This window comes from Artemia franciscana, chromosome 5, assembly GCF_032884065.1.
Source record: "Artemia franciscana chromosome 5, ASM3288406v1, whole genome shotgun sequence".
NCBI lineage: Eukaryota > Metazoa > Arthropoda > Branchiopoda > Anostraca > Artemiidae > Artemia > Artemia franciscana.
In genome coordinates this window covers 13,653,338-13,667,374 of record NC_088867.1, presented here as the reverse complement: position 1 = coordinate 13,667,374, position 14,037 = coordinate 13,653,338, and the positions used below count along the sequence as shown (strand labels likewise).

The window sequence follows — 14,037 nt, the reverse complement described above, 5'->3', positions numbered from 1 at the left end:
GAGTTTTCTTTGGCAAGTGTTTTTCTTGGATTCGTCTTTTTCTGTTATCTCATGGCACTTTGTGTCAACTTGGTACTTTTGAATGATTAAGGTTGTTTTCTATGGAATTGCTTCGAGATCTGATATTGAAAGGGCCGATGAACTCTTTCTTAATTACATTTAAGTGTGATTTATTTGGTAATTTTCAGGAAATCGGAAAGACCCTACAAAAAAGAACTAGTTTCATGGTGCTAAGGGAATGTGAAGGGTTGCTCCTGCAACGTTCTGATTTTTTTTTTTCTTCGCCATTGATTAAATGTCGTAATTGCCAGCCCCTCAAAGCAGTAAAAACTGCTTGTCTTAAGAAGATTAAAAAAAAGTAAGAAAAAGAAAATCTCAGAATACGCTGTATTCTTAAACCAATTTTATTCCCCATTTCGCGACGCCCAATCAATGCTGTTTATTTAAAAAATGTTGACTGTTATTGCTCCTTGTTCAAAATGCTGTTATTGCACCTTGCATAAAAGCAAACGCTTTGCTACTTTGCCCCAGCACATAGGCTCTAATTTAGGCTCATTATAGCCTACATTAGAGCCAACAATACTTTAGAGCCCAAACAACACAAACGGACACTTTATGAGGAAGGTTAGCGAGACTCACAAGTGGTAAGGGCCTCTGAGAATCTATTCGTCCCGTAGTTTCTCCATAATTTTCAAGCTGTAAGTGTGCAGATAGCGAGAATACAGTTCCGTAGGTCCAAGATGCTTGTTCAGTAAACTTTTAGCCGATGAGTGAAAAAAAACAAAAAAACAACCTGTCTTCTTACTGAAGAGATGGATAGCCTCAATGGAGAGACCTATGGATGAAAAACTTGATTGAACGACATTAATGGCCGTTTAAAGCTTCAAGATCTTTAACAAATAAGAGTATATCATCAGTATAAGAAAGAATATTTGTGCTCCCTTATTTGTAATAGTCTCAGGATACAAGTTTTGCGACACTCCTTGGTGCTATGACCTCGCTGATGGTGGAGTACCATGTGGATCGGTTTTTGTTTATGGGGCTGTAATCTTCAGCCATTTTTTATGCCACCTTTGCCGTGTCGAAACCTACCTTCCTTCTTTCTTCTTTCACTGTTTCAGGGGTTCAAAGTTTAACACCTATTCGTGAGAGCTCCGTTTAGCCTCCGACATACATGATCAAACTAGGTTTGGCAGTGTTTTTTTTTTCACGCATGAGTAATAGAACACATTTAGGAAGTAAAAATGCGCCGCTTTCAGGGGGACATGTCTCACAACCGTATAGAAGTATGCAGCGAGAGACTGCCTCGCAAGTAAGAATTTTGCCTTGGTAGAAGATATCTCTTCGTGTCCATAGAATTTTCCTCGGTTGTGCAAAGACCATTGATGCGGAAAACTTTCTGCTCAAAATTTGTCTATTACAACACCTTCTGTATCTATTGGAGGTACCAGATATCTGAAGTAATCAACGAATTATAAGCGAGTCACATCTAGAAGAATTCCGTTACGCAGCACATATCTGGTGCTTGTACAAATTACTGTCGTTAACGAAATTGAACAGTATTGAGGACAGGAGACGTCCCTGTCACTCTCCAAAATATGGTTCGTAGAGGAAAGATAATCCTCCAACAATTAGTATGCAGGAACGGATTTGATGGTTTTATCCCCGGGTGAGCTGTCTCAGCATCTCTCGACACTATTCCCCGCGCCGTAACTCATATCCCATCGCTAATTTACATGAGATTAAATTTCCACGGAAGACTATTTCTTGGCTATTTCTTGGAGGGTGAGCCAAATTTACCAAATAGACACTTCGAAAACAGCTCATTCGATTTGAAATTAAAAGAGACAGTGCCCGTTTTAATAGTCAAAAGTGATTAGAGGACAACTAACCCCCTTCCCACGCCGATCATTTCCTAAAACACGTCCAATAAAAATTTTGGGTTAGCCATTTTTTCCAACGTAATTCAAAGGTCTGGAAGTTATGTCTTTGAGGATGACAAGCCCCCACAGCCCTCAGGGCAAGGGTTGTAAGTTATGCCCTGGGAGCATATAAGGTTGTGCTATCTGAGAGCATATATAGAAAGTGTGACCGTATATTCTTTGGAGGGGGCGAAATGGATTGGTAATCCGAAGTTCTAGTGCTCTTTTTAAAATTCAAAGTGATCGGAGGGTGGATAACCACCCACCCCCCCACCACCACCTCGTATTTTCCCGAAATACATCTGATTTTAATTTTGAGATGACCATTTATAGTCATAGAAGCTTCGAAAACAGCTCTTTCGACTGGAAATTAAAAGGAACAGTGCCCTTTTTAATAGTCGGCAGTGATTGTAGGGCAACTAATCCCTCTCCCAACCCAAGCCCACCTTTTCCCCAAACACATACAAGAAAAATTCTGAGATACCGGTAGCAATTTTGTTCAGCGCAATTGAAAGGTCTGGAAATTTCGTCTTAGAGGATAGCAGCCCCCCAAAGCCCTTGGGGCAAGAGCTATAAGTTATGCCCTGGGGGCATATAAGGTATATTTATAGGAAGGATGATCGTATAAACTTCGGAGGGGCTCATTGAACTCATAATAAGAAGTTCTATTTCACCTTTTAAAACTCAGAGTGATTGGAGAGTGGATACAACCCCCTACACTTCGTATTTTCCCAAAATGCATCTGATAGAAACTTTGAGATGGCCATTTGTTTTCGTAGAAACTTAAAAAACAGCTCATTCGATTGGAAATTGAAAGGGCCAGTGTCCTTTTTAATATTCGAAAGTGATTGGAGGGTAACTAACACCCCTCCCTTGCCCACCATTTCCCCGAACACATCCAATTAAAATTTTGAAATAGTCATGAATTTGTTCAACGTAATTGAAAAGACCAGAAATTATGTCGTAGAGGATAAACCCCCACCCACAGCCTTCAGGACAAGGTAAGTTATGCCCTCGTGGCATATATATATATATATATATATATATATATATATATATATATATATATATATATATATATATATATATATATATATATATATATATATATATATATATATATATATATATATATATATATATATATATATATATATATATAGAAAGGGTGATCGTACAAACTACGGAGGGGGCTTGTTGTATTGGTAATCAGAAGTTCTAGTGCCCGTTTTAAGATTCAGAGTGATCGGAGGTTGGATACCCCACCCGCCCCAAACCTCTTATTTTCCCGTAATGCATCTGATAGAAATTTTGAGATGGCCAAATGTTGTTGTAGAAACTTCGAAAAAGGCTTATTCGATTAGAGATTAAAAGGGCTAGTGCCCTTTTTATTAGTCAAAAGTCATTGGAGGGCAACAATCCCCTTCTCATGCCCATCAATTCCCAAAACACATCTAATCAAAATTTTGAGATAGCCATTTTGTTCAGTGTAGTTGAAAGGTCCGGAAATTATGTTTTTGACAACCCCCACACCTTCTCAAGACCAGAACATAATTTGCACTTTAATAAAAAAAAATAGTTGCGGATTGTCAGTTTAATATAAATATGCTGGTTTATATTCTTTAAAACATTTAAAATTTTTAACTTATTAAAGTTAAAATATTTTATTTTGTTTACTTAAATCATACAATAAATAACCGAGTGAAACTCAAAACGAGCAAAAGTTAGCATGAGTTGGGCTGACAACTCCCATGCCTTCTCAAGACCAGAGCATAATTTGTACTTTATTGAAAACAAAATACATTTAAAATATTTTCACTTTGTTTTTACTGGTTTAACACTATTTTCTTACATGTATGAAGGGTTAAGTCCTCCCCCTTGCACTCCAATTACAGGGTGCAATTGAGGGTATGCAGCCTTTCTTTTGAGTCCATTAATTTTCCAATCGCATCCAGTTAAAATTTTGAGACAGCTATGTTGTTCAGCATAGCAGAACGGTCCAGTAAATATGTCTTTAGGGATATTAGGCATGTCCCTCCCCCCCGAAAAAAAATATGCAACTGCCCCATTATTTTTCAGAACTAAATATTGCTTTAAAATAAGTAGAAAGGCATTGTGTTAAATGATTGTCAAAAAGACACCTCAGCTGTATTTCAAGAACGACTGAGGGGCATTAAGTTGAAACTTTTGGGGATACTACTATTACTACTTCTGCTCTTACAGTTTAAATAACAAGAAGAGTTTAAGTGTACCGAGTTTGTCAAAGAGCATAGCTATAATCTTTTGGGAATGATATTAAGTTTTATTTTTCAGGTCAACTTCAGAAGCTATAAAATTGAATAAAAAAATTACTGCTTGTGTCAAGATTTAAAATTGTTGAAAAAGTTTCTCCAACTTACAAATAGCAACCCATACTATGTAGTCTTATTGGAGAAAACTGAAAAGATATAAAAAAGTCCTTCTAAATAAGAGGTCCTTCTAAATATGATATTTCATTAAGATACGATCACTCCTTTGTAAGTTAAAAATACCTCATTTTTTATAATTTTTCAGAATTAACCCTCCCCCAACTCCTCCAAAGATAACGAATCCGTTCCGGTTATGTCAATCACGTATCTAGAACATGTGCTTATTTTTCTCACCAAGTTTCATCCCGATCCCTCCTCTCTAAGCGTTTTCCACGATTTTAGGTTCCCCCATCCAACTCCCCCCAAGGTCACCAGACTCGGCCGGTATTTAAGATAAGAGCTCCGAGACACAATATTCTTCTATATATCAAATTTCATTAAGATCCGGTCACCTGTTCGTAAGTTAAAAATACCTCAATTTTTCTAATTTTTCGGAATTAACACCCCCTCCAACTCCCCCAAAGAGAGCGGATTCAGTCCGTTTATGTCAATCATGTATCTAGGACTTCTACTTACTCTTCCTACCAAGTTTCATCCTGATCTCTCCACCCTAAGCGTTTTCCAAGATTTCCGGTCCCTCCACTCCCCCCAATGACACTGGATACGGTCGGAATTTAAAAATAAGAGATCTGAGTTATGAGTTCCTTCTAAGTATAAAATTTCATTAAGATCCGATCACTCATTCGTAAGTTAAAAATACCTCATTTTTTTCGAATTTTTCAGAATTAACCCTCCCCCAACTCCTCCAAAGAGAGCAAGTCAGCTCAGGTTGTATCAATTACGTATTTAGGACTTATTCTTATTTTTACCACCAAGTTTCATCCCGATCTCTCCACTCTAAGCGTTTTCCAAGATTTTAGGTTCCCCCTCCAATGTCACCGGATCCAGTCGGGATTTAAAACGAGAGCTCTGAGACAATATCCTTCTAAAGGTCAATTTTAATTAAGATCCGATCACCCGTTCGTAAGTTAAAAATACCTCATTTTTTCTAATTTTTCCGAATTAACCTTCCCCCCACTCCCTCCCTCAGATAATCGAATCGGGAAAACGACTATTTCTAATTTAATCTGGTCTGGTCCCTTATATGCCTGCCAAATTTCATCGTCCTAACCTATCTGGAAGTGCCTAAACTAGCAAAACTGGGACCGACACACGGACAGACCGACCGACAGAATTTGCGATCGGTATATGCCACTTGGTATTTACCAAGTGCCATAAGGACTTAAAATTCCTAATAAACCCAGAGTATCTTAAAGCAATGTGATAAACTCACTTCATTAAAGTACTCGTTACCGTGTGTTTCTTTTATACTCAAAAAAACATCAGACATTTATTTTTAAGATCCACTCTCGATGAGTCCTCAAAAAGCTTTGGAAGGCATTGGTGGAAATTTGCAGAAGCAGTACGAGCGCTGGCAACCCAGAGCGCGATATAAGCAATCACTTGATCCGACGGTGGAGGACATCAAGAAATTAGCTGTTTCTCTTAGGCGCAATGCCAAAGATGAGAGGGTGTTATTTCACTATAATGGGCATGGTGTCCCGAGACCAACCGTCAATGGAGAAATTTGGGTGTTCAATAAGGTGATTATTTTTGTTGTATTGGTGTACAATTCTAATTAACAAGTTATTTTATTTTCTAGTAGTCTTTGGTTTTCTGTTATTCTGAATAATCCTGACGTACGTAACGATAAACTATACTACCTTTCCATAATATCAGAACAGGACAAAATTTAAATCGTATCACAGTCTTGGGAATTTCTACATTTCCACAAGTTCTTTCCTCTGCCGATTCTTTGTTTTTGTCATAATGTAGCACTACATGGTACAATAAAAATTGCTCATATCCACAGTCAGACAGGACTCCATTCCCCTGACTGCCTGTCACGTGGTGGCCTGGAATATTCTGCCTGATTTTATTAAAGAGCGCACTGATTTGGTGCTTTCAAAAATTTTGACAAAATTTTCTTACTTTCCGTTTTTAAATATGTTTTCCTCTTTTCTCTTTCATCCCCCCACCTAGGTGTGAATGTCTCTGAATTGTGGTAGACACATATATTTTTCGTGTTTATTGCACATGGCTCCTCAGTCTGGCTTGGTTGCGGCGGTTGATGTTTGGTGGACGACAGTTTTTGTCATTCTCAAATGTCTCTGTGTGTGTTTTTCAATTATTATCTTTTTTGCTCTCTCTTCCCCCTCTCTCTATCTCTCTCCTTCCCTGCATTCCTGGCCTTTCAGCCCTGTTGGGGAATATTATGGCGAATTTTTCCTTCTAGTTGAATTTTTTGTTGAATGTTAGAAAATAAACTGATATTTACATTTTATGTTAGAGCCATTCATGTATTGTTTCGTTAATGTGATCGTATTAAAATATGTGTGCCCCCCGAAACATAACAGAAGAATTTTAAGAAAAATGTTTTTTTGGGTGCGGGCATTTTTGTCAAGCCATTTAACCTTACCATTTAAGCTATTTTACTTAACTAGGAGTTCTAATTAATCATTTCGAATTAAGGAATTACCTCTTCTATTAAGTAACAATTTCAATTGATTCTTTGACTGCCTCCTCTAGGTTCTGATGTGAATGATAACAAAGACGTCTACTCTACTCACTTAGATATTTTTGTTATTTTTCTAATACTTTCCAATTATTTCTAAGCGAGGCATGGCTTTTCTACCCTCGAATAATTTTGATTAGTATCTTGACATTTGTAAGGTGACAAAGGTGAAAAATAGATCGAAGTATGGTTCTTGCGCTTAGCACGGCATGGTATGAAGTAACTTACTTTCTCTTGGACAAGAATTACGGGGTCGTTGGCATTCTATTGTAACCATTGTTTCATTCAAGTATCAATATTAAATTATTCATAAATGATAATACAACTAGACTATTAAGCTACAAAGTGAGTTGATTCCCCGACTACCCCCCCTTACTAGGTTGCCCCCTCCCCCTTGCAGATGTTCATGAAGACCTCTATTGCACTAAGTTCATTTTTTTAATTTGTTATGAATATCTGATCACTCCTAAGTGAGGTGTGGGTTTATATTCTGTAATATTTTTTTTACTTCTTAACTAGCTTTTCTGAACTAAACACTAATAATTTTTTTTTACTTCATTTCATTCAGAAAATTTTAATTCCAGTTAACCACTTCAGAGTCCCCCTCCCCCTCAGGTAATAATTTCTTATCAACAGTTGATTTATAACCAACTGTTAAACTTGAAGGGTTTGTGAAAGTCTAATGAATAAAACATTACTGTATGTAATGAAGTGCAAATTTGGTTATTATAGTGCCTCGTTCAGCATTATTTATTTTTATTATTATTAATTGTAGTGCCTAGTTCAGAAGAGCGGATAAACTACGCTGATGAAACAGTTCGTGGTAACGAACTGTAAGTAAGAAGTGATCCGGCTCAATAGTAACCGAAACTCTAAAAAACTGAATTTAAATATCATTAGATAGATAAAAATCGGCTTATTATGTTGATTCCAAATATATAAAATTCAGCAAGTCTAGTTTATCTATCGAAAATTACGATCCTAAAAAATTTGTCTTATTTTTGAAATAGGGGGAAACACCCCATAAAATTCAAGGAATCTTAATGAAAACCACACCATCATGTTCAGCGTATTGGAGAACCCTGCTGTTGAAGTTTCAAGCTCCTTTCTGCAAAAGTGTGGAATTTCGCTATTTTTGCCAAAAACAGATCACGGATGATATCTTTTGGGTGTGTCTGGTTGGGGTGGATTTCTTTAAGAAGAATCTTCCCTGGAGATGGAAAGTTCAGGGGGGTGAATTTTCCAAGGGAAATATTACATGGGGGGGGGGTTGACAAAATTACTATACGAAAATTCTTTTTAATTACCTTATATTATCTTACATCCACATATTCCATGTGGAGATGTTCCGGTAGAGTTATCCAGGGGCTATTTTCCGTGTGTTTTAATTTCCGAGAAATAATTTCCGAGGAAGGGGGTATTTCTTGGGTGATTGAGAAACCGATTAAAGATTAAAATCTTATTCTAATGTAAGAATGCTAAGGAAAATTTTCAGGTTGAATCATTCGCAAGCAATTTTACAGGGAGGGAGGATTCTCAGCGAGGATCCTGTCTGGAGGCAATTTGACGGGAGGAGTTGCACTTTATGTTGGATGAAATCCCACAGAGGAGTTTTCCATGAAAAGGAGGGGTGTATTTCGTAGAGGGTGAGCCAGATTTACCGGCAATATAAAACAAGCATAAATTATTCCGTTTACGAAGGATTGCACCCTCCTCAATACCTTGCTGTTTACGCAAAAGTTTGAATATTTGTCCTAATTTCTTAAGAGCGGCTACTGAAATACTGGGGCCGTTTATTTAGAATAAAAAGATTTTTTAAAAGTGCTAACGGCTTTAGAGTAAAGAGCAAGGTATTGAGGAGGGGGGCAACCCTTCATATATGGAATAAATCTGCCGGAATTAATATACAAATTTCATGTTGATTTTTCATATACGGTGAGCCAGATTTGAGCCTGCATTAGTTGAAAAACGTTCAGAAATTAAATAAAAAAAGTTTTTTTTTAACTGAAAGTAAGGGGTGATGTTGAAACTTAAAACGAAGAGACATTATTCCGTATATGAAAGGGCTTGTCCCATCCTCAACGCTTTGCTCTTTAAGCTAAAGTTTGACTCTTTGTTACAATTCTACTTTTTAAAAGAATAAAATCTTTAGCGTAAAGAGCGAGTCGCTGAGGAGGGGACACCCCTTTCATACACGGAATAATTTCTGTTCATTTCAAGTTTTAATGTTGCTTTTTACTTTCATTTAAAAAAAACTTGTTTTTTATTTAATACCAAATAGAATTTGTTGACTATTAAAATCACAATATAAAGAAATTTACTGGAAGTTCGAAGAATCGTAGTTATAAGATGAGAAGTAACAACATAAAATTCAAATTTAGCTTGTCCCGCATAGGATGAAATTCTAAATCACTGGTATCTTAAATACTAATGAGAAACAGTTAAAAAAAAGACATCAATGAACCACATGGAATGTCACTTACCTATACTTTAGGCACTTATGCAAGGATTGGTTTTGGGGGAGGGGCGAGTGACTTGGTGCTTACGATTACCAAGGTCTTTTTCCCCTGGCCACTTGTGCCGTGATCTTGTTTTTCCAACCTCTCCCCCCATAGTCCTCCACGGTATTAGATAAAAATTTTGAGAAAGGTGTGATCAGTATGCCTCTGGGGTCGACATCACCCTTACATCTCAAGGAGTAATGACCCTAAATTAAGTTAATTAGCAGTTGCTCACACAGTACGTTTTAGTAGAAAAGAGGGTCATGTTTGGTTTTGGTTATTTGATTAAATAAAAAAAACAAAACAAGTTTTTTGAAATGAAAATAAGGAGCGACATTAAAACTTAAAACGAACAGAAATTACTCCGTATATGAAAGGGGCTTTTCCTCCTCGACACCCCGCTCTTTACGCTAAAGTTTTTTATTGTTTTAAAAGTAGAGTTGCGAGAAAGAATCAAATCTTTAGTGCAAGGAGCGGGGTGTCGAGGAGGAAAAGCCCCTTTCATGTACGGAGTAATTTCTGTTCGATTTAAGTTTTAATGTCGCTCCTTACTTTCATTTCAAAAAACTTGTTTTTCTTTATTTAATGTCTGAAAGTTTTTGAATTAATGCATGTCTGATTTTGGCTCTCCGTACATAAATTATTAAAATAAAATTTGCATATTAATTCTTTTTTTGGCTAAATGGCTTTCTCTTAGTTTTGATCAGACGATTTTGAGAAATAAGGGGTGGGGAAGGAGGCCTAGTTACCCTCCAATTTTTCGGTTACTTAAAAAGGCAACTAGAACTTTTAATTTTTAACGAACGTTTTTATTAGTAAAAAATATACGTAACTTAAGAATTAACTTACGTAACAAACTTTTATATTCTTATATTATTGATTATATATATGAGGAGGTTTGTCCCCCTCGTTAATACCTCGCTCTTCACACTAAATCTTAAGTTTTGTCCCAATTCTTTAAGAATGACTCCTGAATCAGAAAGACCGTAGAATAAATAGTTGAAATTACTAAAAATAATTTAGCATAAGTAAAACAGTTCAAAATAGGGATGAAACCTTTTTATTGACAGTGAACAGATACAAAATTTAACTGGATATTTCGAACACATATACAGTGTTCATCATCAGCAGTAAAACCTGTTTTACTGCTGATGATGAACACTGTATATGTGTTCGAAATATCCAGTTAAATTTTGTATCTGTTCACTGTCAATAAAAAGGTTTCATCGTTATTTTGAACTGTTTTACTTTCGTCATGGAAAGGCAGTGTGGTCTTCGAAGTTATCTAAATAATTTAGCATAAAGAGCGAAGTATTTATCTCCTCCTAAATACCTCGCTCTTTATGCTAAAGTATTTTTAGAACCCCTCATATGCGAAATAATCTCTGTTTGTTTTAAGTTTTAATGCTTCTCCTTACTTTCAATTGAAAAAACTTTTTCATGTTTATATTTTCATTGTTTTTTTTAACAGTAATGCTAGAAAATCCTGCGCCCTTTTCATTGAATTTCTCTTCCCCCATGAAATATTCCTCCAAGGAAAGATCCTCCCATATAGCCCCCTTCCCTGAACCCCACACCCAAACCGAAAAAAAATCCCCCTGAAAACGTCGGTTCCCAATAACCATTACTGTATGTAAACAGTGGTCAAAGTTTGTACTTGCAGCCCCTCCCCCAGGGACTATGGGGGGGGGGGGTAAGTCATCCCCAAAGACATAGGTCTTATGGTTTTCGACTATGCGGAACAAAATGGCTATCTCAAAATTTTGATCCGTTGACTTTAGGAAAAAATGAGCGTGGGAGGGGGCCTAGGTGCCTTCCAATTTTTTTGGTCACTTATAAAGGGCACCAGAACTTTTCATTTCCGTTACAATGAGCCCTCTTGCAACACTCTAGGACCACTTGGTCGATACGATGACCTCTGCGAAAAGAAAACAACAAACAAACAAACAAATAAACACGCACCCGTGATTTGTCTTCTGGCAAAAAATACGAAATCGCACATTATTGTAGAATGGACCTTGAAATTTTTTCTATAGGGTTCTCTGATACGCTGAATACGATGGTGTGATTTTCGTTAAGATCCTATGACTTTTAGGGGGTGTTTCCCCCTATTCTCCAAAATAAGGCAAATTTTCTCAGGCTCGTAACTTTTGATGACAAAGACTAAATTTGATGAAACTTATATATTTAAAATCAGTATAAAAATCCGGTTCTTTTGATATATCTTTTAGCATCGAAATTCCGTTTTTTAGAGTTTCGTTTACTATTGAGCCGGGTCGCTCCTTACTACAGTTCGTTACCACGAACTGTTTGATCAACTAGGAACTCTTAGGGATATTTCGCCAGGCCAAGGTTCCTGGCTTTCCCAATATTATATTCCGAAAATGAAACGCATACCCAGGTAAATTAAAAGACCCTGCATGCACCGGGGTTTCAAATTTTCTGTAATGTCTGGGCATGTGACTTAGAGTATCAAGTTGATACTGTCATGGAGTGTTCGTGGCGAAATAGCACTGAATTGTTTTGAGAGTGGTCTGGGGAATGGATTTTGAACATTCAGAACCATTTAAAGAGGGAAGAGGGTGGGGGGGGAGCTGGGGGAATTCCTGATTTTATGTCTTTGGGAGCGGGAAGGGATCAAACAATTTCGGTCTCTTATGCGCAAAATTTGTTTTGCACTATAAGCTCCTATGGAACTTATCTTCTATGCACGGTCACGTAAAAACAAATCAAAAGACGATATGTCTGGACAAGCTATCAAAATAACGCTTTAGCAATATCATGCGAATGCCCTAATGTATCAAGTTGAAAGGAAATGTTGGGGAAGGGGCAAGGAACGTATAATTATGACTTAGAGGGTAAGGAAACAGCCAAATCGATAGACAGCATGTGCATTTAGGTTAATAAAATATATGTCACGTTTAAAGGTTGTTATATGCCATTTTTCTCCTTTTAAGATGAATTAAATAAAAAAACAAGTTTTTTTTAACTGAAAGTAAGGAGCGACATTAAAACTTAAAACGTACATAAATTACTCCGTGTATGAAAGGGGCTGCTCCTCTCTCAACGTCCCGCTCTTTACGCTAAAGTTTTAATTTTTCTCTCAATTCTACTTTATTAAACAGTAAATAACTTTAGCGTAAAGAGCGGGACGTTGAAGGAGGAGCAGCCCCTTCCATACACGGAGTAATTTCTGTACGTTTTAAGTTTTAATGTCGCTCCTTACTTTCAGTTAAAAAAACTTGTTTTTTTATATTTAATTTCTGAACGTTTTTGAATTAATGCATGTTTTTATTTTGGCTCTCCGCAAATGAATAATTAAAACGAAATTTGCGTATTAATTTTTTTTTGCTAAATGGCTTTCTCTTAGTTTTGATCAGACGATTTTGAGAAAAAGTGTGGGAGAGGAGGCCTAGTTGCCCACCAATTTTTCGGCTACTTAAAAAGGCAACTAGAATGTTTAATTTTTAATGAACGTTTTTATTAGTAAAAAATATACATAGCTTACAAATTGAACTACGTAGCGAACTTCTATATTCGTATATTTTTATTATATATGAGGGGGTTTGCCCCCTTGTTAATACCTCACTCTTTATACTAAAGCTTTAATTTTGTCCCAATTCTTTAAGATTAACCCCTGAATCACAAAGGCTGTAGAATAAATAGTTGAAATTACTAAAAATACTTTAGCTTAAAGAGCTAGCTATTTAGGAAGAGATGGACCCCCATATGCGTTATAGTCTCTGTTCGTTTTAAGTTTTAATGCTGGTCCTTACTTTCAGTTGAAAAAAAAAACTTTTTCATATTTATTTTTTCACTGTTTAAAAAAAAAAAAAAATAATGCTAGAAAATCCTGCTGGATCTTCATGGAATTTCTTTTCTCCCATGACAAATTCATCCAAGGGAAGATCCTCTTACGTAGCCCCCTCCCCTCAACCTCCCCCCAACCGAAAATCATCCTGAAAAGGTCTGTACACTTCCAAATAATCATTACTGTATGTAAACGCTGGTCAAAGTTTGTAACTTGCAGTCCCTCCCTTGGGGACTGTAGGGGAGTAAGTAAGCCCCAAAGACATAGTTATTATGTTTTTCGACTATGCTGAACAAAATGGCTATCTCAAAATTTTGGTCCATTGACATTGAGAAAAAATGAGCGTGGGAGGGGGCCTAGGTGCCCTCCAAATTTTTGGTCACTTAAAAAGGACACTAGAACTTTTAATTTCCGTTAGAATGAGCCCTCTCGCGACATTCTAGGACAATTTGGTCGACACGATCACCCCTGGGAAAAAAAAAACAACAAACAAATAAACACGCACCCGTGAGCGGTCTTCTGGCTAAAAATGTGAAATTCCACATTTTTGTAGATAGGAGCTTGAAACATCTACAATAAGGTTGTCTGATACGCTGAATGCGATTATGTGATTTTCGTTAAGATCGTATGATTTTTAGGGGGTGTTTCCCTCTATTTTCCAAAACAAGGCAAATTTTCTCAGGCTCGTAACTTTTGATGAATAAGACTAAATTTGATGAAAGTTATATATTTAAAATCAGCATGAAAGTCCAATTCTTTTGATATATCTATTGGTATCAAAATTCCGTTTTTATGGCACTTGGTAAGTGACATATAACAATCGCAAATTCTGTCGGTCTCC

At 36.6% G+C, this 14,037-nt stretch overlaps 1 protein-coding gene across 2 annotated transcripts in view; it reads left to right on the top strand.

Annotated features, from left to right (window-relative positions):
* LOC136026998 (regulatory-associated protein of mTOR-like) overlaps positions 1 to 14,037 on the top strand; it is a 272,404-nt gene that overhangs the window by 37,045 nt on the left and 221,322 nt on the right. For both annotated transcript variants that reach the window (XM_065703879.1, XM_065703880.1), the window contains one exon: positions 5,672 to 5,913. In XM_065703879.1, the coding sequence (XP_065559951.1) occupies positions 5,672 to 5,913 (242 nt within the window). The remainder of the gene's footprint in view (positions 1 to 5,671; positions 5,914 to 14,037) is intronic.